Source organism: Uloborus diversus, chromosome 7, assembly GCF_026930045.1.
Source record: "Uloborus diversus isolate 005 chromosome 7, Udiv.v.3.1, whole genome shotgun sequence".
In the NCBI taxonomy this organism is placed as follows: domain Eukaryota; kingdom Metazoa; phylum Arthropoda; class Arachnida; order Araneae; family Uloboridae; genus Uloborus; species Uloborus diversus.
In genome coordinates this window covers 12,009,665-12,037,102 of record NC_072737.1, presented here as the reverse complement: position 1 = coordinate 12,037,102, position 27,438 = coordinate 12,009,665, and the positions used below count along the sequence as shown (strand labels likewise).

At 35.5% G+C, this 27,438-nt stretch overlaps 1 protein-coding gene across 1 annotated transcript in view; it reads left to right on the top strand.

The window, feature by feature from the left end:
• The window catches only part of LOC129226247 (intermembrane lipid transfer protein VPS13C-like), an 86,793-nt gene that overhangs the window by 5,158 nt on the left and 54,197 nt on the right, over positions 1-27,438 (top strand). The window contains exons 3-15 of the mRNA XM_054860848.1: positions 538-618; positions 3,607-3,827; positions 4,722-4,836; positions 8,047-8,181; positions 11,350-11,568; positions 12,833-12,916; positions 14,597-14,707; positions 14,803-14,889; positions 22,532-22,597; positions 22,730-22,855; positions 24,503-24,636; positions 25,379-25,582; positions 27,042-27,219. Of these exons, the coding sequence (XP_054716823.1) occupies positions 538-618; positions 3,607-3,827; positions 4,722-4,836; positions 8,047-8,181; positions 11,350-11,568; positions 12,833-12,916; positions 14,597-14,707; positions 14,803-14,889; positions 22,532-22,597; positions 22,730-22,855; positions 24,503-24,636; positions 25,379-25,582; positions 27,042-27,219 (1,761 nt within the window). The remainder of the gene's footprint in view (positions 1-537; positions 619-3,606; positions 3,828-4,721; positions 4,837-8,046; positions 8,182-11,349; positions 11,569-12,832; positions 12,917-14,596; positions 14,708-14,802; positions 14,890-22,531; positions 22,598-22,729; positions 22,856-24,502; positions 24,637-25,378; positions 25,583-27,041; positions 27,220-27,438) is intronic.

The following is a 27,438-nucleotide window of genomic DNA, read 5'->3' as shown; positions in this document are numbered from 1 at the left end:
ATTAAAGAGCTCTCAAATATTCAAAAACTATTTTCTTTTTCATAAAGACCAGGGAAAAAAAAACTTACAAAGTATTTTAATCCTGAAAGCATTTACATTAAACTTAATGACTAAAAAAATCCACTGTTACGAACTATTTTCTACTTAAACTCCCGGATTCGCAACGAAATTTGTTAAAATGATCTAAAATGATACGTATAATAATGCATTTTTCGTAAAATATTGACACATTACCTTTAAAAAGAATCTTCTTTAACACTTTTAGTTTTTTTCATCTTGATTTTTGCTTTCTATGTATTTTCCGTACCTAACTTTTTCCCATATTTTACGTTTTTCAACCCAGTCCCTTGATAAACGTAAAATCAGGGTTTCACCGTACGTCATTTCTTTTATTAGTATTGTATGATATGCATATTAGTAAAAGCGTAAAGTTTGGACTACTTAAAAAACCAGTTCAATACTTCAAAAATAGACTAGTAATTATGATGAAATTGTGAGTTTTCTTACTCAACATAGAAGCTTATTTCTGTTTCTTAGAATAAAACGAGGTACTTTGTCATCGCTGATACAGAAATCTTTCATGGGCAAAGGACTGTTACCGTGCGATCCCCTCTCAAGGTGAGTAAAATTAAGATGTTTCGTAATGTACATAAATAAAGCAGCTCCATATTCATGAAACAGAATTATACCAATACGAAAGTTAATGCAACGACAACGCAATACATAATGCATAGCAATAATTTTCAAAGGATGGATTGGATTATGTCATTACCAGTGGCTTTGCATTCCGTGTTAAAACATTTTTTTAAAAAGTAGCGGAAAGGGGACACATGTGAAGGTTTTGTGTGTGTGTGTGTGTGTGTTTATTTTGCAAATAACATTATTAATTTCTCAGAGATTGATTCACCAATATTTTTTCACTAATCAAGGAACTCCATAAAATTTGAATAGGCCCCAACGGTTGATCCTTCTATTCAGCTTTTGAATTTATGATTTGTCTTATGGTGTGTATGGGTTATAAAACTTTTTCAATGGTGTAATTATTCAGTAGCTCTTAATAACATTCTAAACTACTGGTGTAGTTATTCAGTAGTCCTTAATAACATTCTAAACTACTGGGCTTAGATATTTTTTGGTTTTCAGGTTTTTACGCAGTCGGGTTTTTTGTTTTTATTTAACTTACAATTTCAGTTAATTTTCATTGACTTAGTTATTATGATCATAAGACGGTAAATTTCGCAATCTTGTCATTTTATTGAGAGAGTTTATACCGTGAGGATTATTAAGTTACTTTCAGTGGTCTAAATTACTGATTATAAGTCCCTCTAGGGACCTAACTCCGCTTAAAGCCACATATGCTTGACCTTCAGCATAAATGCGAGAACCCAAGTCAACAACAGTTATATAAACAGCCTGTATAATTCATGATGACGCGAGCTCGGAAATGTCGTCAGCCAAATCTTTCTCGAAAAAATAAAGCCCGTTAAGAGAGTACACGTCACGAAACTCAGTCCCCGGAATCACGGCAAAAACAGATGCAACATGTTAGAGATGAAAATCGAATTAGTGGACTTAGTAAACAAAAAATTCAGGCAGTGAAAACGCTACCTGCATTTGTCGCACGCTGTGGTGCACGCAGGTAGCGTGCGACACGATCCCGAACTTACAATATGGTGACTGGTACTTGACATGATAAATTTTGATTACTGTAATGTGTTTTGACTCTCCCAATGTTAAGACAAATCGATTGACGTAAGAACCATCAAAAATGGCCAATGCGTTTAGCCTCTACAACGCCACATAGGAAAAAATATACATAGACTCATTAGGGTAGGGCGGGGCTAGTTGAGCAATTTTTCACTTGAGCGGATATAGCTCCTCAACGATAAGTGTCAATCGATTGTTATGCAACCTGATGGATTAGTAATGTCTCCATTTTCAAAAGTGTTCATAGTAATTTGTTGCTAATTGCACACGTTTAAGAGCTACAGCTGTCAGAACGCAAAAAGGTAAACTTGCTAAACGTAAGGGTATGGGGCAAGTTGAGCACTTATAATGTCTAGTCAAACCATAGAATAAATGATAACTAGAGATGAAGTAATACTTCTGTTTAAAAATCAACTCTTTATTAATAAGATAAATAAATACCTTTGTGCCGAACAGTAAAGTAAGACAAAACAACGTTAGAAGAAGCACAAATTTGTAAATTACAGCAGACACGTGTTTCGGCGTTACAGGGAACGCCTTTTTCAATGCAAAAAATAATGAGCTTATGGATGAAAAGACATCCGACAAAATGTCTTTTTATTCTTTATTTATAGTCTTTTAATGACAAATTAGCAAAACTTAATGTATTTCTTTTTTCGAATTAACTAAAATGGTTCTGGTTTTTGGTGGGATGGTTCCGGATTTTGTTTTAAAAACTTTGTAAGCCAATCTTTCCTGCCATCTTATTTGAAGTCCATGCGAATGGAATTTTAATGCTAGATTTAACAGCACACTCGTAGGCAAGGCGACGAACGTCTTTTGAGGAATATCCATAATAGATTGATGCCATTTGCTGCCGTTATTTTTTTTTTATTTATTTATTTATTTATTTATTTATTTATTTTTTTTTGTAGAGCACTCTTGTTGGGAAGAAAAAACTTGTCTCGATTTTGAATAACCCATGGATGAATCACCACCTTTTAGTTTCTTCAAAAATCTTGTCAAAGTCAACCGTTTGATACCGAATTATTTTTTGGCAGCATTCACTTTTTCCCTCATTGTTGACAGCCTTTGCAGCATTATTAAAGTCGTCAGTAGTGTGAGAACATCGTGCAGTTTTACTTTTATAAGTCCGCATCCTAACAAAAGCAAAAAATATATTACTACTTATGTTTAAGTCACGGAGGTCAGTTGAGCAATACTTGCTCAACTTACTCCAAACAAAAGTCTTAAAATAAAAGTGAGATTACGGAAAAACAGTACATATTATACCCAAAATCTCTATACATACAAAAGTAAAGTAAATTTATGAAAGAATAAAACTTGCCTGACAGAAAACGGATAACATTGGGCAAATACGGACGAAAACTTGCGGCAAATGAGGTTTTTAATTTTTTGTCACAAAATAAATAATGGGCACGTATATTTCACCTTTTTGTCGAGCTGCAATTAAATATAGCGCAAAGAGTTCCTTTCCCATAACACTTTCTTTTCGCCATTTGATGCCTACTCGTAAGGTGAATAGTTTTCGAGATATATCGATTGCTCAACGTGCCTCTATGCTCCACAAGCCCCGCCTTACCCTAACGTCCTTTGCGTCGCACACGCGCAGTCGAGTAAAAAGTCAATTGCTCATTTTCATATAAGCTGCTAGTGGTTGTCCACTTCACAGTCGACAGTCCTTACAACTAGATTATAATGTTGCCTGCACAATCACACACAGAACCATACTGAAATGAAATGAGAATGTTGCTACTACTCATTTATAGGTGGTTTTTCAAAGCAGTTATTGGTTTTGGGTCCAACTATATAGTACACCATATAATAGTACCCATACCACTAACTGTAAATTTGTACGATACTGTGCACTGTAGCTTCATAATTTTATTTTAATTTCAGATTCAGAACCACTTGGGACGGCCGGTCCAAGTGCTCTGTGAGAAAGTCGCGCTGGAAATGGCTGGCGCCGTACCGGAGGACTATTCGAAGAACCCGTTTCAAGATAAATTCGTTCGGCTGACCACCCTTGCGGCAGATGGCTCTTATGACTTACCACTGATTGTTGCTTACCATTGCAAGTTATTCATTCGACCCATGCCTCTGGAATCCGACCAGAAAGAGTTGAGTGGTGCTTCTTACATATATGAAAGCCATAGTGATTGACTATTTAAGTCCAGAATGCAGACAAAAAGTTCTTTTTTGTTGACTAAGTCAGATGGACATTGGACAACCTAGTAGACAGCACATTTTAACTGATCCCTTGGCCAGTTTGGCGATGTTAGATAAGATTCTCAAAATGCTCCAAATTAAATCATTGTCAATATTTCTATCTGCTATCTCAGTAAAAATCGGTTTTAGATATTCCAGGCTGAAAATCTCCAGTGCTAGTGGAACTGCTGTAATTGGATATCGTAATCGGGATGTTGGTATATGCTTACAATATTATTTTAAATTGTATTTTATTATTTTTTATTGTATTTTATTATTTTTTTCGGTTATTCGTTGAAACTTTTGTACTGTATTATTTACACATGGTCTTGATTGCTATATTTGTTTTTCGAACCAACTGAGTGAAAATAATGACTTTTCGAAGCACCTCGCGTCTCAAAAGTTTCCTTTTAGTATCGATTATTATTTTAGCCTCCTATGGTAATACTTTAAATTCCGAAACAGCCCCAAAAAGGCTTAAAAAAAACACGCCCTTTATTACAATGTAATATATTATGTAAATAAGAGAGAATTGACAAACGAGATCTTGAAAACTCATTAAAAAAACAAAACTTCAAAGGAATTGCTGCTTTGCGGGAGTTCAAGACATTATTCTCAATCATTTTAATGATACATTAAATTCAAAATTTTGTGATGTTTTCTTTTATTTCTGCTTTGTATTTTTTTTACATCCGTATTTAACCACTAACATCAACTGAACTCATTCTTAAAACATTTGACTGTTGTCAAAATGGAGCTTTAGTTGTGTTGGTTTTAAATCCATTTTTTTTTTTTTTTTTTTTCAGGTATGGTCTTAGCAGTGAAGGTATCTGGTGGAAAGACATGACAGCGTCTCAGAAAAGCAGCAAGTTTCTCGAATGCTACGCAGAAAAAGAATCGGATAGTTTGTTCTGCATGAAGGTAAGAGATGAAGTGTTATTTAAGATCATTAAAAAAAAAAGCATGAATAAAAAGTACAGGATTCTATCTTGAAATTGGAAGTTACCTTCGTGCTTTTGCAATGTTACTACTTGATATGATCAGCTTGGCCAAAAAACATCTTTGTGGTTTCAAGCTGTTATTTGTTTTTCGATGAGATTGTTTATTTAGGGTCATGACTGCGCACTATTAAGACGTTTCATTGACTACTAAACAGGAAACGATTTTTTTAAAATATCTGATTTGCATTGATTATCTTGACTTAATGTTAAGCAAGAGATAAACAAGAATGAAATTGGAAGTAAGAAAGATGTTGTAATTTAGCCGTGAAACAAGAAGTTCCGTTCAGAACTAAAGAAGCCAATTTTCCCGTATACAGACTTCCTTGAGTCTCCCCTTCCCTAATTAAGACCGCAAATTATGTCAAATAATTTTTTTTTATGATTAATGCTGATTTCTAAAAATAAAATATGCCTTTCACATTAAAAAAGAACCTGATGGAATGCATCAAAATGCACGTAAAAAATACATTTTACATTTAAAAAATCGTTTTCAAACTTATTTTCACCACAAAAAAAAAAAAAAAAAAAAAAGTTTTCAAATTTAAATTTCTTGTTGCCAAAAATTAGAACAAATACAGAAAATAATAAATTAAAAAAAAAAAAACTTAATATGAATTCTGAAATTTCGAAATCATATTATGTGTTTCGCAATCACGAGTTGCGACTACCCATTAGAGTTATTGTTTCTAGAAACGGCTCCTGCCCCCCCCCCCCGAACCTGCCCCTCCTCCTGGGCGGTCATGTGTGTATAGTTCTGTTTGTGCGTAGACCTGTGTATACACTCATAGGCGTGTATGTGTGTGAAGCCATGTGTGTGTGTGTGAAGGCCTTGTGTGAGTGTGCGAGCGTGCGTGTGTGTAGGACATGACGCCACTACCAGGAGAAGCGGGACCTGGGGGACAGAGCTCAGGACCAGAGGAGCCGCGCCTGCAGAGGCTGGCGGGCGGTGGTGCTGCAGAGGCCCCTGGTCCAAGCTGAAAAAGGAACCGGACACCAAAGACGGCCAAGTAAGAACAATAAGCAGTCGTGATTGCTCAATAGAATGCCCTCTTAAAAGAATAATTTTCACAATAATAAATCGTTTGCAATCCTTTTTTCAGTGAAAAAATAAAACATGTCAAAATGACTTTCATTTTCGATTGCTAAAAACAAATAAATAATATACAACTTTAGAATGAAAATAAAAACAAATCGTTTTAACAACCATTATTTCACAGAAAAAAACATCTGTGCGGTTTGAATTTATTTCATTTTGGTTCAATCAAATTTATCTCTGACTAAGCCAACATCTACAAAGATTGTATTTCGAACTTTTTTCCTATTTTTCGGTACTAAGAATAATTTGATGTTGGTTTTTCAGATAAATGTTTTTGATATTCTCCCGTAGGCGGTAATGTTAAACATTAATGAATTATTCAAAAAATACATTTAAAATAGCTGAATCATCAAATATTTTATGTATATGTTCTTCATCAAGAGTTTTTTACAACAAAGTTTGTTTCAAGTCAATCCGTCTTTCAGTTTAAGGTCTATCTTACTTATTAAAAAGCGAGTGTATGAATCTATGTTCGCATCGATCAATTTATGCCACCGCTAATCTTGGGGAACGACAGGGAACTGACCATCGACCCAGGGATAGATAGATTCAAAATTTTTTTGGTTACATGCTTGGGTAGATTGAATAATTATGAGACTATAACTAGCAGAGATATTAATTGAAAACGTTCTACCTCCGTTCTTCCTACAAAATGAAGGTAGTTTGCTTTTTCTTTGACTTTTTCGCTGTTTCCTTCATTCTGTTTCAAGGTCATATCACTGGTAGATTGCCTGTTGGAAGTGAAAGAACGCAGGAGCGTTTTCTGAATGATTATGAATTACCTCAACCTTTTTCTACTTGAAACAGTACTGTGACGGTAACCATGACTGTTCAGTCATACCGCAACACGTGCAAGTCACTATTTCTCAAGGAAATTTTTTTTAGGAGTTGAAACTTCATATTATGATACAAAATCGTTCCTTATACACAAATGTATCACAATTCAAAGCCAAAGTTTAAAATTCCGAGAATAAAGTGCAAATAAACGAATAAAAATGTCATACCCGTTCGAATCGAATTGAGTTTGTTGCTCGCACAATACGTTCGAATCTCGAGGCGATCTTTTTCGCAGTCTTGAGGGTCAACAAACGACAGCCCCGAGATATGAAAAGAAACACTGAACATCATTGATGCATCATTTAAACAAACCAGTATAATCGCACTACAGTCGACTCCCGCTACAACGTGATCCGACTTTCGCGAAAAGGCTATAACGCGATTTTTCCCCGGTAAAGAATTCTATTCCTAACGCGAATTCTTGACCTGCAACATGAACATTTTCCGAAGTGAATCACGGTTTTTTCGTGAATGGACCTTCATTCCTTTGGCATTGCTGAGGGCGAAGTTCCCACACCGTACTAGTCTGAACATCGCTTATACAAATAACTACTCCTCATTTTCCATTTATTTTTTTCATTCTATACGGGAAAGTTGATGAAATATGACACCTAAGAGCGCTGTTTCATTTAAAGTTTGTGAAGATAGAAGGAAAAAGAGAAAGTTTCTCAACAACTATAGTGCATTTGTTTTTCTTACTACATAATGTATTATTTTACGTCTTCTTTTCCCATTGATCATTGATTTGGTGCATCGTAGCAGTTTTTTATGTTAAATAAAACGGTTATTTTTTAAAAATACAATAAATAAAAATTCAATTTTTTGTTTAAGAAACAGTAATGTATAGTTAAGAAATGGTTTTTAACAGTTTGAGGTGGTGATTACAAGTGTCTTTAATCGTATGGATATGTTTATAAAAGTTTTTACGCATTCCCTTTTCCACAATGCGAAATTCCAACTTACGCGAAGGGTCTTGGAACGCATCCCTCGCGTAAGTCGGGACTCGACTGTATATTTACAATGATGGAAACGCAGTGCCATCTGGCATCAGTAATATCTGCACGTCACGCATCTTTCATGTGCTTTCTTTATTAATACAGTTTTTGAGTTTTCCACATTGTTTTTGTGTTTTCGTATTTCTTCGTAATATTTTTTCAAACACCATAACTGTGCTGAAATATATCTTCTTTTCAACAGGTGGTTTGCGAAGAGAATCGTGACCTGAAGATGCCATCGGTTGGGACGAAGCTAGTTCCGAATTTTTGTCTTCATCTTGATCCTCCTCTCGTTTTCCACAACTCTCTTCCGTTAACGTTGGACATCCATTTTAAGGTAAAATACATTCTCGCTGTCTAATGCATTGTTGCTCACAGCATTGAAAAAACGCTTTAAAACTGCAGTTGGAGCAAAAACTGACTTGCAGTCATTTAGAAGGCTGCAGAAAACCTAATGACATCATTTTATACTCGCTACCCATAGACTAATAATAAGAGTAGACCGAGCTTTCCCAGACTTGCTGATGAAAAAAATTGGTTCATGGATACATCATGTGACTGGTGGGAGGCTTGGCGAACACTTTGGCAGCATGGTTGCTAGATGGCAGGATTATCTATAGTTTGACACTCGACATGTATTTTAAGACGTAATGTGTTTTCATTATAATTTTTTTTTCCAGGTGAAGAGATTGAACTGTTTTTCTTTTAGTTATGCATTATTTTGACATTAAGTAATTAGTTTTTGATCACAGTTTTCAGTAACTTTTATTTCATTTGGAGCTGCTACATTCAGCGTTGGCGAGAACGTAATGGCGTAAACGTTTTGTGTTAACGCAAAAATGTACTAATCGGTACCTTAAATTGAAATTGCAGGTAAAAATCTTACCGTTTGTCGATTCTTTTTGGGCGCTTGCATCTTTCATTGCTTAGAGAGTTATTGAAATTGACTAAAGAAAATGCACAATACTATCTAAACGAAAAACTCACTATATTAACAAAATATTTACAACTTAGAATAACGAATTTAAAAATCGGACTTCATAAAAGATCATTCTTCCGTGTTCCATCAATTCTATTTATTTTATTTCTCGCGGGCGTTGATCGTCTGTTACGATCAACGCCCGCTGTTGCTAGGATATCCACTAGGCATATGGTTTGGTTTATGAGCAGCAAAAGGGTTGCCATAGCTCGGTCTATTCTTATTATTAGTCTATGTCGCTACCAGATTAGTCTTGCCGTGGTTAAAAAACTTTAATTTGGGTTAATTGTAAAATCTGTAAAACATGAATTGAGCTCTCATGAATAAAACTGTTTCTTAAATGAGGCAGTGAGCAGCAAAGGGATGTAAGGGCAAAAAATTAAAATTTTGGAGTTGACCAGTACAAATGATAGGGGAACGTCTCTTCTGATTTGAGGCAAGAGATGGTACTAATAGCTCTGGTGGATGCTGCTGTATAGCATGATTTATTAAAAAAATTCAATGGAAGCCTACCAAGAATCTGAATTTCAAACACGTTTTATAAGAAACTTTAAAAAGTGTGCTGACATCCCTTAGCTTCTCACTGCCTCAAATGTGTGCAGTATTTTCTAAAATTCGTTACGCTTACATTTACTACATTCGTAGTTTTAAGATTTTGCGAGCCGACCCAAATGAATGCTTCAATACCCTTATTTTGTCAGAAAGTGCAATATTTCAAATGCCTAAAATTGAATAAGTGATTTATGAGTTCCAAGTTTCATTTTTCTTAACATGAAATTACTTTTTTCTTTTTTTGAACAGAACAAAGAAAAAACGATGAAACTTCAAGAAGGTGAAAGTGCCATCCTCTACGATTTCGATCCCCATCAGCAACAGGATATCCAATTAGAGGTATTCTATGCGTGTCTGTAAACAGTTCATGATTAAAATTTTCCCGTAATATTAATCAGTTCAGATAAATTAGGTTTCTTTGTAATGTGTAACTGAAGTTTAAGTAATTGAGCTTATTTTTTTACGTATGTAACTAACTTATGCTATGTTATTGCAATCTTTAATAACGAGCTAATAAAACTTTAATTACAAATAGTTTTAAGGCAGCAAAATACATTTTAGTTTTTGACTTGCATACCTTTCATTTTATTTTAATGATCGCTTATAAAAAAAACTATAATGGTTTAACCAAACCTGTCATGACGAAAGGCATACAAACTGCATAAAATTTAAAGCCATTTTGTCGTAATAACAATTAGCAATTTTCTAATCGTCTAAAAATTTGTTTGTTTTGTACAACGCTCTAAGTAACAAAATAAATTCTTGAAGTAAGAAAACTTTGTGATTAAATTAAGTATTCTGTATAGAAAGATACCCGTACCATAGAATCTCTCAAGAAACAAGAATTTCTTGCAGCAGACATCATCGACAAATGAGTTATGTGTACGGTAAAACTTTCATGAGTAACAGCAACGAGTGGAAATAGTATTAAAACTTTGAAGAAGAGCATACAGATGTAAATGATGCATGCGGTCCGACCATCACAGTCAGGACTTGGCTCCTTCCGATTACCATATTTTTGCTCAAATGAACGTCTGACTATGTTTTGGTTTACACAAGCGTTGAAAATTTACTACAAGATCCAGCGACTTCCTTCTTTGACGAGGGTGGTTAAAAGGTGATGCCACGGTATGAGAGGTGTTTCAATGGGAGTGCGATGGCTGTGTAAAGAGGTAGCTGGGAGATATGTCTAAATATTTAAGTCTTTCTAGTTCTAGTTTTCCTTTCTTAACCAATCAAAGGTTAAAAAAGTAGTACTCGCACGTAAAACTTTATAGGATCAAAATTAGCTTGTATTTAATGTCTGAAGAACCTCTACGGGTTCAACTGAGGCAGAAAATGTTTGTATGGGTACAAAACTGCTTTCTTGAAAGAATTCTAAGTGGATTACCTCGTGTTTACGAGTTGAATAGAAGATTCTCATGAAAGTTCCTGTCAGATAATTACTGATAAAATTAAGCAACCGTTTACTTAAACCACCTCACCATATTAGGGACTTTTCAAGTGGTGCAAGTTGAATCTCGTTGAATTTATCAGATTCTCCAGCACTAAAAAAATTGTGTAGCTTTAATCCGTAAAAGCGGTGGCAGCTAGCTGCTTCCATAGCAATGTAGTAACGTAACTGATAAAACTGGTGCAACGTTACGCATCGCTCATAACGTTACACCAATTTTATCAGTTAAGTTACTCCATTGCTATAGAAGAAGCTAGAAGTCGGTACAAGGTTACACAAAGTGCAGAATGCTGCCACCGTAAATACGGTGTAACGTAACACAAATTTTGTTACAGTGAACTGATAAAAGTTCAGTTCCATTAAATCTATCATTTTCTCAAAGCAGCGACAGCAAATTCTGGATTAAAGCCCTGGACGTTCTGATTCCGAACAAATTCCATTACCGTTAGGTAATGACAATTCTCCAAATGAATGTTGCACAATTATCGATTTTAGAATAATTTAAGAACTCTAAATTCTAGGTTGGTCAGTACGTTGGACTTCAGTGGCACGGCAAACTGTCTGTGAGCGGCGACACAGAAGAGCTCCATCCAGTTCCCATGAGCCCAGAGACGGACACTGGAGGTGGCAATCGCCACTTGGCCCTACATGTCCATGTGACAAGAGACAGAAGTTTGGACCTGCACCTCTTCGCTCCTTACTGGATCGTCAACAAGACTGGGTTGCCGCTGCAATTCAGGGTGAGATAGACAATCCCTGCAACTTGTTGTGAAAAAAAGTGTTTTTGCTTGATGTTGTTGTCTTGTGCTAGCTACACTAGCGATTTGGGGTGCGCTGCTTCACTTTTCCAACAGTACCGTAATTTGGTGTGAAGTCGGACCTCCACGGTACACATACCATAGGGACCCGTTTATAGGGTAGGCAACCATTTACAGCTTAACAACACATTCAGACAAAGGAAAGACATGAACAGGAGAGAGAAAGTACATCCATGCCCTAGCCGGGATTTGAACTGGGAACCACCCCATCGTAGTCATGTTCCTCTGACCACTAGACAAAGCGAGCGGCAGTCTTTTTGTTTTAAAAAGCAAATGCATGTTGACCAACATTTTGAGTATCAGCCCGATTAAGTAACGCATTTTTAAAGCTAAGGTTTCAAATGTTGTTGGAGGATTTTTTACATGATGATTGACACTCTGTACATAATATGTCATAATTCATACCGGGGTTTGGAAGGTCTATTAAATAAATTAAATAAATTAGTAATGCAGCAACAACGTTAACTTTACAGAAGAAAGAATACTATTTGCGTCAAATGTTCGATAGGTGAACCTTTCGCGCTGCTTCTACGAGTGACGGATTTAGATTTAAGGGCTCGGCACAATGCCATTTTTGGGGCTGCCTTTGTCTCTCACAGAACCTTACAAAATATTCATCATGTGCACTTTTGTAACTCCTTTGGGACCCCTAAGGTCATGGAGTCCCCTCGCAAGAGCGACTTATGCGATATGATAAGTGCGCAACTGAATGAAGCAGATACTGTCCAACCACGGATTGTATGGAATTGGCAAACGTCCAGTTAAGACGAGTCTATCTGAATGAAGGGGAAAAGTAAAAATTTAATCCGCGTGTTCCGCTCATTTGATTGAGACTCTGCCTAACATATATCTGCAAAAGCTGACATCCCCAAAAACTAATACATGCTTCCATTTCCGCCAATAAACCGGATGTTTGCCTTTACATACAATCCGTGGTCAGACAGTTCCAAGTCTAAAGTCTAATTCTTGTTTCACTCTCTGTAAAATGTCGCGATCAATGGTAGAAAATGCAGTTAAGATCCTTCGACGTAAATTTTGTAAACCACATGGCACAGAGGACATGAACACACAATCTTTGAGGTAACCTCATTAAAAATCCGTAGTAAATAGTAAACTTGATAATTTGATTCGATTGCTTTTCAAATACGTAAAAGGTAGTCAATTAAAACATAACTTTTGTTTCTAGGGTTCCATGTCTGATGCAGTATACGAAGCAGCTTCGAGTGCAGATCCTTTACTCTTCCGTTTCAAAAAGCACCGCAAAAAGAAGGTGAGTAAATTACAAAGGGAATCAATTTGATTGGATGAATGTTCTACGGTTCATACTAAGATTGCCTTTTATAGGAAAAAAATATTAAAATAATCGATCTTTGTGTGAAAAAAGCTTAATCTTCATAAAAATAGGTGCAGTTTTAAAACAAAACCGCAAGTTATTGGGGATAACTTACTAATCTTTGACAGTTTACCGCTTTTTATGATGTTTGGTGTTTCATCAATTCGTCTCTAAAAAGCATGAAAGTTTAGAAAACCAATTAAAAAATGTTAAAATATGTTGAAAACCCGAGTATATTCGGGATGGTCACCGGCAAGGTTGTAATAGTGATGTGCCGGATCGCTAAAAATGTAGGTCCTCAGATACGGATACGGATCATTAGTGTCTAGGTCCGAAAAATGAAAACTAACATCAAATTTTTTACCCAGTTCAAATCGGCTCCAAGTGTAAACTTTGTTTACTATTATCAAGAATATTACTTATTTTTAAAAGAAGTCTCCGTTAAGATAAGGAGAATTGGGAGGTATGGGACAGCGGCAGCGCTGAATTTATGCTTAGATAAAAGGTAAAAAAATATTTTTGGTTAGCCAGGTAGATGTTGAAGCAAGAGTCTGAAGCTGCTTCTGGACAGGCTGGAAATAATTTTCGTAGTTTATTTCAGCATTGATGGAGAGCTGACCCATTCTTCCCAACTCATCCCCTGCAGACGAAGTTACGCATTCTTACAAACGGTAAACAGAGAATTTAGCCTCATTTTTTTCGAATAATGCCGAGAGAAATCAAATTGAAGAGCAATACAAACCCTAAATCAATAACAGGTATTAATATTAAATTCAAAATGTAAAAAAAAACTTGATCCAGAGGGCTGAGCTTATATTAAGAAAAATCTCGCATGTTGTATATAACACATTGTTAACAAATAGAAACTGGCATTAAATAAAAATTTTAAATCATTGAGCTTTTTCTCTTTATCTTCCAATAAAGAAATCGTTACCAATTGCGTGTATAAAGGCTAAATATTGTATTAAGAATTAATTTTAAAAGATTATACAACGCCTACTCTTCATAACTTGAAGGTTCCAAAAAAAAATTAAACGCAGAAAAATTCACTCTTTTGATTGGTGCCAATATTTTAACGTACGGGTCAATTTTCACTGCCAAAATTGCGAAAAATGCTAATTTGGTTTTTAATAAATATCTCCGGTAATTGAACTTCTACAAAGACAATACCCAGCTAAGAACACTTTTGATCAAGTCGCCTTTTGAACAAAAAAATAGCTATCAAAATCGGTTCATCTGTTCATGAGCTACGATATCCCAGAAAAACACACAGATACACTCGTCAAAATTATTACCCCTGTCTTTTTGCGTCTGGGGTGGGAAACTGACTTTCTAATTTCAGAAATGATACCTTATAATTACATCAATAAAATAAGCCTAATTTAAATGGAATTAAAAAAATGTTAAATATTTACCTAGATTTAGAATTCGAATATGCGTTGAAGTTTAAGAATGTAAAAGATCCGTTCCAGATGCATCAAAAACGTAACAAAATACGAATACAGGTCTTCATTTTCCATATTTTGTATTTTCTAAGTGCCAAAAAATTTGTTTCCAGCACTACGTCATCATCAAATGAAATCTTTTTATTTACTTTTTAATTTTCATTGCTTCTAGGCAAAACTCCGAGTGTACAGTTCCCAATGGTCAAGGTCTTTCTCGCTGGACACCGTGGGCAATTGTGGAGTCGTCGTTTGTGCTGATAAGGAAAGGAATAAAAAATATCATGTGAGTAGTCGTTTTTTCGTAAGAAAAACAAAAACCAAAGATTCGTCGTTTTTTCCCCCAAGTTGTATTGAGTGACACCTCAATATCAATTTCAGTTCTTCGTCAACGTTGAAGTCTCGAAAATGCTGCTGACAAAAGTGGTCGTCATTAAACCTTTCTTCTTGGTCATCAATAATACGGAGGTATGTTTCATCTTTGTTTGTTTTCTTGAAATACTTCGTGTCTTATTTCGTAAATAGCTCGGAAAAACTAGGGCCACTATATAAGGGGAGCTGACTCATCCGACATTTTGGTTCCATAATTTCGGGGGCCAAAATGGTGCTTGTACAAAAGCCTCGTTTCAGAAAACTAGTGCCCAAGATTTAGATGTGTTGCCTGATTGTTGTTTGATTATTTTATTCTGTAAATGAAGAAGATTTAATTAATACAAATTAAAAACAAATACGGTGTGGAAATGAGGTATATTGCACTAAAAATTTCCCGATACATTTTTGTTGAATTTGTGAACTAAGTTATCTTTCTAGATTCCCCTTAAATGACATTTTACTCAACTTATCATCAATTGTTTTACGACATAGCAACCAGCGAATATTGTAACGTATTTATAAATAGTAGAAACAAGGTTGGAGCCAAAGCTATCTTGGAACCAAAATGTCGGATAAGTCGGCCTGTCTTTTTAAGAAAAACTAACCATAAAGCCAAATGTACTTGATGCTATCTCTAACTTCTTTCAATATGAGACATAATACAACAACTTTTGACATAATGAAGTTTAAAGCAACAACCAAACATTTGTCATTAGCAATTCATTATACCAAAATTACTAAATAATTTGGATGTTAATTTATAGAACGTGTTAATGAACTGATATGTGTTTTGCGCTGAAAACAAATTGTTTTGGAATGGTTTTTCTTTTAGTCTTCAAAAATATCTCTGACATGAAATATTTTCTGTTTAAATATCAATTCAAAATCTTACGTTTATTATGCGGAAAAAGATTATATACTGTACAGAAAACTATCCATGCTCTAAATATGCTAAATATTCCTCTCCCGTCCAAAAATTATGACGTATTTGCAAGTTGCCCCACACTGTAAAAACGATTCAGAAACGTTCCTATAAAATAATGGGCAGCTGATGTGTCCAATTTCTGCCAGTAATATACGTTGAAAAATCCAGGAACGTTTTCCGCTAAAACTCAGCAACCTTCCTGAAATTATCCCGGAAGCTTCCTGAAAAATTCACAAATCTTCCCGTTAAAAGCCAGTCGTGTCTCTGGAAAATTAGAGTAAACATAAGAAGGTATAATATAAAACCTAGGCATCTTCCTGATTTATCAAGGAAGTTCCAAGAGCATTACTGCAAAGATGGCCAAAGCTAAGCCCAGCATTGCAAGTAAGTGATGAGAATTTTGCCCGCCTGTGTGCAATTCTTGCAAAGCAAAGTAGTTCACACTTGAAATACACCGCCAGCTCAGTCATTTCCAGCCGAGGACTGCAGTTTCGGGCTTATTAGCACTCATCAGCCCGGCATAGGAAAGTGACTGAGCTGCAGATGGAAAACCCCTTAAGGAAGCCAAGAGTGCCAAACAAACTGGTAGCTAATATAGAATTAGCAGACCAGACGAGTGACCGAAGCAATGATTCGAATGGGCGGTAATTTACTGAATATACCTTGCCTCGCGTTCAATCTTCAAATTGAACCGAACCATTGCTTCGGTCACTCGTCTGGGCTGATAATTCTATATTAGCTACCAGTTTGTTTCGCACTCTTGGCTTCCTTAAGAGGTTTTCCATCTCCAGCTCAGTCACTTTCCTATGCCGGGCTGATGAGTGCTAATAAGCACGAAACTGCAGTCCTCGGCTGGAAATGACTGAGCTGGAGGTGTATTCCACGTATTTCTGCTTTAGCCCTGGCTAATGGGCAGTAATTTACTGAATATAGTTCACACTTATTCGCTCCCTTCGGAAACTTAATAAGCATGGACCGGCCGTGACTAAACTGAATCCCATACAATTTATAAAATGCGCTCAGTTAATCTTTAAACTGGGAGCTAAAAATATTGTTCCCAACAGTGAAAAGTGTGCATTCGTGCAACTTGTAGCAATTCAGGAAACTTTTTGACAATGTTACTTGATTTTTCCAGGAAGTGCATAAAAACCACTAAAATCCTGAAACGTAACACGGAAATACTCAGTAACGTTTCAGAATTTTTTTACAGTGCATCTCTAACCCTATGGTTATCCATAACGTCACATGTTTAGTAGTTGCCTAACTATTACCTACTCACAAACGTTAAAATAAAACTAGTATGTTGTGGCCATCACGAAACTTTCTTCTATATCTTTCTTATAATTCTGATCCCTCCCCATGCTTAACGAGGAAGCAATATTCCCAACGAAAACAAAATTACACATGCCAAAACTTGATGACCATCCCAATTCCTGATTTATCTCAAAAGCAAAGCAAAGAATGAAAATTGAAAATTATTTTAAAAGCCTTGCTTAAAATAATTACAAACATTTATCTGTTAACAGACACAAGATGGCAACAGTTAAAAATTTTAAATCATTGAGATAATATTTCGGATCATTTCCATGCAATTAAAAGCACGAGCTGAACGCAGACGACAGTCTGTTACGATTTATCTTTCTTATTGTTGCAATTAAAAAGCTATTTTTATTCACACAAATAAAAAATCAGCCCCCCATGGAGCGATTGGCGCCAAAATTAAACCAACGCCTGTTTACATATGGATTCATATTTATTCCAAATTTCATCCAGAACGTAGCATTACTTCTTGAGATATGGCACTCACAATGGGAAAAAAAAGAACGTTCGATTGCGCCACCCCCTTTTTAGCTGTTGACACCAAAATAGAATCAATTCTTATACCCTCTAAGGGCTACTTGTCGATAAATTTTTGTTTGGTTACGTTCATTATTTATTGAGATACAGCAGTCACAATTGACGGCAAAAAACGTTCTATAGCTCAACCCCCGTTTAGCTATTGACACCAAAATTGAATCAGGATCTGTACCTGTTAGGGACAACATATGGACCAAATTTTGTCTGATTCCGCCAATTACTTCCTGGGGAATAGCAGTCACGCAAAACTCAAAAAACGTCCCATTGCTCCACCCCCCTTGGAGGAATTCGCGCCAAAAACCAATGGGCACAAGTTCACATAGGGGCAAATATGTGTTTTAAATTTCGTTCGATTTCATGCGGTAGTTTTTGCTGTAGAGCGGCCACAAAACACTGGTCACACACAGACGTGACACACATACACATACACACACATACACACATACACACACATACACACATACACACACATACACACATACACAGAGACAGACACATTTTCCAAAAACAGTCGAAATGGACTCAGCACACCTCAAAATGTTCGAATCCGTCAAAATTCGAAATTCGAAAATTTGCACGAATCCAATACTTTCTTCTATATATTGGATATAGAAGAAAGTAAAAATAGATACAAATATTAAAATTATGCCACTTTCGTTAATGCTGCAATTTTCTATGAAATATTTCACTCCTTTTTGGACGGAGAATGTACTTCTTTTAGAAGGTAGTAATGTAAAAATTCAAGAAATTATTTCCTAACAGTTCTAAACAATTTCCTTCCATAATGTAAGTTGAGCTACAAAATTAAACTATTTAATGCATTTTAAAAACATTGAAACGGAGGAAAATACAACTGAGGAGAAGGTGGGATTAATCTGATTTTATAGTTGCAGATGTTATTGAAATTGAAGTACTTTTTACTTTCTTCTATATCTAATATATAGAAGAAAGTATTGGATTCGTGCAAATTTTCGAATTTCGAATTTTGACGGATTCGAACGTTTTGAGGTGTGCTGAGTCCATTTCGACTATTTTTGAAAAATGTCTGTCTGTCTGTGTGTGTGTGTATGTATGTGTGTGTATGTATGTGTGTGTGTATGTGTGTGTGTCACGTCTGTGTGTGACCAGTTTTTTGTGGCCGCTCTACAGCAAAAACTATCGCATGAAATTGAACGAAATTTGGTACACATATATGACCCTATGTGAACTTGTGCCCATTGGTTTTTGGCGCGAATTCCTCCAAGGGGGGTGGAGCAATGGGACGTTTTTTGAGTTGTGCGTGATTGCTATTCCTCAGGAAGTAACTGGCGGAATCAAACAAAATTTGGTCCATTTGTTGGCCCTAACTGGAGCAGGTGCTGATTCAATTTTGGTGTCAATAGCTCAAACGGGAATTGGGTTATAGAACGTTTTTTGTCGTGAATTGTCACTGCTGTATCTCAAGAAATAACGAACGGAATAAAACAAAAATTTTTTGACAAGTAGCCCTTAGTGGGTATAAGAGCTGATTTTATTTTGGTGTCAACAGCTAAAAAGGGGGTAGCGCAATCGCCCGTTCTTTTTTTCCATTGTGAGTGCCCTATCTCAAGAAGTAATGCTACGTTCTCTTTGAAATTTGGAATATATGTGAATCCATACGTAAACAGGCTTTGGTTCAATTTTGACTCCAATCGCTCCAAGAGGTGTTGATTTTTTTTTTTTTTTTGCGAATAAAAATAGTTTTATTAATGCAACAATAAGAAAGATAAATCGTAATAGATTGTCGTCTGCGTATTTCTCGTGATTTTAATTGCATGGAAATGATCGGAAATATTATCTCAATGATTTAAAATTTTTAACTGTTGCCATCTTATGTTTTTTAATAAATAAAATATTTGTAATTAATTCAAGTAAGGCTTTTAAAGTAACTTTCAATTTTCGCTCTTTGCTTTGCTTTTACAATAATTCAGACATTGGGATGGTCGTCAAGTTTTTGCATGTGTCATTTTGTTTTTGTTAGGAATATTGCTTTCTCGTTTTGTTTTTGTTGGGAATATTGCATATTGTCAAGCATGGGGAGGGATCAGAAAAAAAAAGAAAAATATAGAAGAAAGTTTCGTGATGGCCACAACATACTAGTTTGTAAATGAGATTAAGAATTTACTGAAAGTAGTACTTATGGACTACTTTAAGTAAATTCTTACCAAAAGTAAAACCGAAAGTAAAAAGTATAAGTAAATTCTTACAAAATCACATTTTTTGCCGTAGTAAATCAAAAAAAAAAAAAAAAAATCATTTTAGAGTAACGGCATCAGATCAGTCACAGACATTCGCTCTCCGGTTAACTCGGTTTTCTGAGTCGTTTAATCTATTTAGACTTTTACTAGCTGCGTTGCCCGACTTTGCCCGGTCCACCTTGAAAATAAAAATTGTGTCAAGTGACGTATATTCAACAATCAGGCGTAAAAAATAAGTAAAAAAAATATCATGATTTCCCTTCCAAACAATGACGACAGATATTAAAATACTTTTAAGAAATCAAATCCAGAACGATGGATTTAAAATGTGTAACTATGGAAACAAAATAAAATAAGATTGAGGAATTAAAATACAAAAGAAATCTCGATTCCATTCAAATTGTAAAATGGTTTACAATTTGAATGGAATCGAGAATTCTTAAAATTGATTTAAAAAGGCTTTTCCTTTCTTTTTTCCTTTCGAGATAAAAGCTTATTTTTTCGACCATAGGTCGAGTTAGATCTGGAGTAAAAAAGGTCGCTTTTTCCAATGGCGCCAAAAAGAAAACTGTCGGACAGCTCTTTCACTTTTTATTGATTTATTTAATAAAGAAAGTAGTGCCTAAATTTCAACTAAGCCTAAAAAATTAGAGCTAAAAACGCAAATAACTCCCACCGTAATGAAGTTAGAGCATTTAAACAAATTGCGTAGAGCGCGGAAAATTCTACTCTTTATAACGATATGTAATATTAATATGTGCAAGTAATTTTTCACCCCTATATTTGAGAATTTATGTGAAAATTGGACGTAAATTGGAATAAAAAAAAGTACTATTCATCGAATTTTTTTTCAAACTGGTCTGTAAACCTTTTCAGGACTTAAAGGAACGAATTGTGAAAATTTCAGCGCAATCGGCCGGGTAGTTCTCGAGTTTTGCGAGTTCAAACACACAGACGCTGTTTGGGGACTTCATTTTATACTATGTAGAGATGAAACAACAAATCATCTAACGTTTGGCTGCTTATAGATCCTTTGAATTGTTTAATTCTATTTTTGTTTGCACAATTTCAAAAAAAGGTCCGACTCCTACACTGTTAAAAAATTTCCGGAAAATTTACGGTAATTGTTACTGGCATCCATGTTGCCAGTAACTATTACCGTAAAAATCAAATGTTACTGTAAAATTTTACGGTTTCCTTGGTAGGCCGCAGCAACCAATTGGCGCTGCTGGGATCGCTTATTTCTCCGGTAAAAATTACCGTAAAAATCGGCGATGCGTTAGCCCGCCATTTTACAGTAACAATTACCAGAAAATCTTCCTGAATTTTTAACAGTGCAGTAACAGACACCGAAAAATCTGATGATACCCAGTAACAGATAGACTAAAAATGAGTAACAGACAGGATAAAGAAAGGATGAGTAATTGACAAAATTTCATTTTTCTCTTCAAAATATGCTAAAGTTCTTTATTTTTGGAACTAATGACTCATTAAATTCAAATGAACACCAAACACCGGCAGACCTCGTGGTGGCTGTTCAAAAACTACCACCACCGCCTTGTAAATACCAACTGGCTCATAAAATTCACTTTGATAATACTAGACTTCACCGTATTCATGGGCCACAGCAACATAAGTTTTACAGCCTAAAAGGCTTATTGTTTAAATCCAAACTTACGACTGTCTGTTACTGGACCCTCGTCTGTTACTGGTGAGCTTACCCTATTATTTCATAATGAAAGTTGAACTACAAAATTAAACTAGTTAATTCATTTTAAAAAAAAAATGAAATGAAGGAAAATACAACTTAAGAAAGAGGGCGATTAATCTGATTTTAAAGTTGCAGATGATATTGAAATTTGAAGTAATTTTGTAAATGGGAGTAGTAATTTATCGACATTTTTTGCAGTAATCTTCTTTACTAATAATAAAGCTGAAAGTCTCTCTGTCCGGAGGATGTCTGGATGTCTGGATGTCTGTAGGATATCTGTAGGATGTCCGTAGGATGTCTGTGACGCGAATAGCGCCTAGACCGCTCGGCCGATTTTCATGAAATTTGGCACAAAGTTAGTATGTAGCATGGGGGTGTGCACCTCGAAGCGATTTTTCGAAAATTCGATGTGGTTCTTTTTTTATTCCAATTTTAAGAAAAAAAGTATCATAAATTACGGAATTATCGTAACGTGGAACCGTAACATGGGCACAAGCCAATCGGCGAGATACGAAATTATCATAACGTGGAACCGTAATGTCGGTACAAGCCAACTGGCGAGAAAATTCACTATACATTATTTGTAAATATACAGGCGAACCAAAAGACCTTTTGATTTTTCTATTGCGGGCGAAGCCGTGCGAGTATCACTAGTTACTAATAATAAAGTGGAAAGTCTGTCTGTGACGCGCATAGCGCCTAGACCGTTTGGCCGATTTTCATAAAATTTGGCACAAAGTTACTTTGTAGCATAAGGGTGTGCACCTCGAAGCGATTTTTCGAAAATTCGATTTTATTCTTTTTCTATTTCAATTTTAAGAAACGTTTTCCCGAGCAAAATTATCATAAGTTGGACGAGTAAATTACGAAACTATCATGACGTGGAATAGGAGAGCGAATGAACATAGCCAATTGGCAAGAAATTCGTCATCCATTATTTGTAAATGTACAGCCGTGCGGGAACCACTAGTTGATCAATAAAATCATTATAATGATTTTTCATTTAATTCTACCTTAATATATTTTTAGAATCATTTGCGTTTCATGGAGAAGAATGAAGCTACAGATTTGTGGTTTGACATTGCACCAGATAAGGTATGTGGTGAACAGTGATAAATCAGTACATTCCAAATATTGTTAAACATACATTTATTTGTGCTGCTCTGAAAATGATATTTGAGCATAAACTTCAACAAAATGGACACTTTTCTTACATTCCTTCCGCAGTGCCTTCCTTTCTGGCCCGACACGGACTCGCTGAAGATGTTTGTCAAGCTGAGAGACAGCAAGGCAGTGTCTCAACATTTTCCAATTGACTTCTCTCATTCCACGGTCCTCAGAATGGAACACGGGGTAAGTTGAACATTTTTAGCTTTGTTGACAGAATGAATGTTTTCCCCTTATATTAAGGAGTGTACGATATTTTAGTTGGTGTAGGTGGCGTTTAATGTTAGTAATTTTGATATTAGTGTCAAAACTGGATGCCAAGTTTGAAATTATTGCCAAGGAAGCACGCTTAACGCATTTATTAGCTAAAATATTTTATTTTAACTTTGAAAAGAAAATACTCTTAAAGGCAGCTACAATCTTTGTTTTTACTTCCTTTTACAAAAAAGGAAGTATTGTATTCGAGGAAAAAAATTTCACTCAAAAATCGGCCTTAATTTCCATTTTTCTCACCCCCGAATGAATGTTGAGTTTTTTTTTTCGACCCGACCACACGTGGATATATGCCTAGGAACGTACAGACACCCGAAATATCCATTTTGACGACCACTGAGTTAATTAAAACGAATTTTCTCGTGATATACGTATGTATGTGCGTATGTATCTCGCATAACTCAAAAACGGAATGTCCTAGAAAGTTGAAATTTGGTACGTAGACTCCTAGTGGGGTCTAGTTGTGCACCTTCCCTTTTGGTTGCATTCGGATGTTCCTAAGGGGGTCTTTTGTCCCTTTTTGGGGGGAAATTATTGTTAATTTCGCTGTAAACCAAGTTGTGTTATAATTTGTCGGACACTTGGCGATATATCGCCAGTCTTTTGTCGCCAACTTGGCGACAAATTTGGCGATTTTTTTTTTAAATATTGTTTTTTTTAAATCTGGTTTTAATGTGGCCATTGTTGGTGATATTTAGAGAGTAAACAATTGAATCACATTAAAATTGCCAATAATGGGGAAATGACATAAAATTGGAGTAAAAGGAAGTCATGTGATGCACACATCAGCTTGTTTTCTTCGACCATTGGACAAACATTTAATGATGTGTATATGTATTTCACTATTTTTATAGAGGCAAGAGCAATAAAAGCTTGAAATGTTCAAAATGTTTCTTTTACAGTTTAAATTGCCAACTATATCAACTTAATAACTACCAAGAAATATGTAGATTTTACAACTACTAGAAAGCATTTTATGACATTAGTATACCCCTACTTATAACTGTTATGCTGTTTTAATTCACAAAATCTAATTATTCAGCAATATTCCATTTTAAATATCCTTACGAAGCTGTCTCAAATGCAAAATCCAACATATCCTCAACGACAAGGAGGAAATTGAGAGATTGTTACTGCTAGAAAGGGAAAAACTTGTGCGTTTGCGCTAATGTTGAGAGCTCTGGATTTAGGACAGTAATTATAAAAACTATAACAAAACTGTATTAATACAAAAGTTGCATTTGATGGGTAAGGAAAACACGGGTTCCTTAGAACGTCCACGGGGCCATTACATAAATGTACCGAGCAGAGTTGAAGATGGCAACGTAACTCATACTGACCTAACTCGTCCAATTACTAAGTTAATCATCTACAGGTATTTCTACTTCATGTTCAAGTTTAATATGTAAAAGATTTTGTAATAGTGCATGAATTGTTTTAATTCCAAGAGGATATTTTCGCAGAGTATGGAGATGCTCCATGCAATTAAAATGGAAAACATTAGTTCTGTCTCTTTTTCTTTAGCTGTTTTTGATTGCATGTGATCCTGTTTTTCGCTAGAGTGCCTTGAAAGTGGAAGTACGAAGTGGAGAGGACTGCCCCAGCACCATCGCCTTCCAGAACTACACGCCAGGTGACGCCCCTGTCAGGGTGGACAACTACTGTGAAGATCTTTTCCTCAAAATACATCAAAAGTAACTAAATTAATTTTATAATCAACTTTGGATTGGTTATCGAAGCACAAAATTTGCTGCTTTTATTTCCTCCTATTAACACACCTCGTTACATCTTATGAATTGTCAGAATAACTTTTAATACTTATTTAGGAAACATATATATATTTTAGTTCATGGAAAAGAATTGACTCAGGCTGGTCAAACTCTTGAACTTAAAAAGAAAAATAGGAGTTTTTATTAGTTATTTTGTTTCTTAAATTAAATAGCATCTAATTTATTTTATACTTTCTTAATTCATAAACTGAATGTAAATATTCAGTTACTTACTTTTTTTTTCAATTTTTAACTATGGCCCGGCACTTCAAATTTTTCAGAGGAAGGGGGGGGGGAGGTCAAAGGGTACATACTCAATGCATATAAAATCGAAAACTAACAAAAGTCACTCCTATAAGTATGGAAATACACGAATTTCTCAAAACCAGGGAGGAGCCGTGGTCCTTGGTCCTTTTCTGACACTCCTAAGTATCGGACCAGGTTGTTTGAAGGAACCACATACAAGGTTTAGGAAGAGGTTTATACGAAATTTTTACCAGTTGAGAAATATTTAAGTGTATTGAAACTTTAATCAATATTTATTTTTTCTTAGCTCTTACTTTGTGTGTTGAGTTTGATCAATTCCAAAAACGAACAATAAATATGAATTTCAGTAACTCATAGCACTCCATTAAATTTTAACCACCATTTTATCTATCAATCCTAGATCTCAAAGCCAGGTGACCCTGCTGAATCCTTATCAGTCAGTTTTGTACACGTGGGACGACCCGAGCCAGGAGAGGACCCTGATATGGAACCTCTACAACCGGAAACGAATCGGATTCCCCGCCCGGATAGAACGGGATGGCTACGGATTCGAAAAGGTCTCCTTCCACTCCTTGCGGAAGCCCCTGCTGCAGCAACAATCATCGTTTAGGTAAGTGAGGAATTTTATTGATGTTTGAGCACGAATGCCTCAACTTGTTAGTTGTTTATTAATCTGCATCTATGGTTGATCTTCTTTACTAATAATAAAGTTGAAAGTCTAAAATTCGATTATGTTCCTTTTCTAATCTAATTTTAAGAACATTTTACCGAGTAAATTATCATAACGTGGACGAGTAAATTATCATAACATGGATGAGTAAATTATTATAACGTGGGACAGCAAATTTACATACCCATGTTGGCGAGGAGCTCATCATTCATTATTTGTAAATATACAGGCGAACCAAATGACCTTTTAATTTTCTACTATGGGCAAAGCCGTGCTGGTACCACTAGTAATGCATAAGATATCGCCTTAAAATCTTCGTTGAAAGTAAAGAATCATTTCGGAGTGCAATTTCATTAACATGATATTGTACTGGTTCCATAAAACTAGGTTGGAGGACCGAACACAATGCGAATTTTACCATGAGCAACCAATTAGTTTTAATGGCGGTTAAAATAAGTTTTCCAACCATGGTAGTTGACGAATTGCGTTCTTCCTGCTGCAGGTTAAAAAACAGAAATAAAAAACAAACTACTTGTTGGCAGAGGGTAATAAAATGCTTTTTCAAAATTTTCTGATTTTAATTTTAGAAACTATCTTGTCGGCAATAAAGTTGTGTAACCAGTCACACCTCATTGAATGCTATTTTTCCCTGCTGTTTTTGGCACGAATGCTTTGAACCTCCATATTTAAAGGAAAATATCGCTGATCAAAGACAAATCAGCTGATAAAGTGCAGAGTATTTATTGCTAAAAGAAGAGAAACTTGTGAAAAAAACCCCAATTTAACTCATAATTTGTAAAGGAGAAATACAGTATCGCATAAAACGGCCAAACTTTAAATTAATTGAACATTTATTATTTTTTTAAATAACATCAAAAAATATGCATCCAAAGTTCAATAAAAATTACCAATTCTGTTGTTTCACACATTTTTAGGCAGTTTTTAGGGTCGATCAACTTATGGTTAATAAATTAACAAATCCTCAAATTGCAAGTAGAAACGCATTTTGATGCTTTCCAAAGAAAACAATGAAATGTTGTAGAATTTTATGTACTGGTATAGGTTAAAATATGATCGGCTGAAGAAAAAAGCTTTCTTATGAAAATAAAAAATGTATAAACAACGTTTAGAAAAATCAAAATATGTGGAGACATGTGCTACGGGACTGCATGTTGAGCCCCGTTATTCAATGCAAATAATTTAAAGGCTCGTTTTCTAATGCCAAAAAAAAAAAAAAAAAAATAAATAAATAAAGTCTGATCAGTCTTTTCAGCCATAAACTCATAAGTTCCATCTCTTTGCATTGGAAAAGGAGTTCCTTACAATTCTAAAGTACGTGTCTGTGAATATTGTGCATGTTTCAACGCTGTTTTTTTCTCCATCCTACATTCAGGAGCTCATCTTTAGAAGTGAGCAGCAGCTCCGAAGACGACAGCGAATCGGAGGATGGTCTCCTGCCCAAGAAAACGAGGAAGGACAAAGTGGTGGTGCACTGGGTGTCGTACGTCGAGAAGGAACAGAGAGTCCTGCTCTTTACACAGGACGACAGGGTCGCCAGACAGGTCAGAAAGGTAAGGGGACATTTCATTAATTACCTAAGGATCCCAAGCCAAGAGGGCGGGGGGGAGGGTAAAATCTCTACGTGCCTTTACTTTGGGGGAGGGGAGGGAAATCCCATTCTTACGTAATATGTTCCAAGTCGATATTTTATATTAGAAATCCCGCGGTTAAGTTGTTTGGCAGTGATCATCTTTCATTTGCGTCTGAAAGGTAAAAATTGCATTAGGATG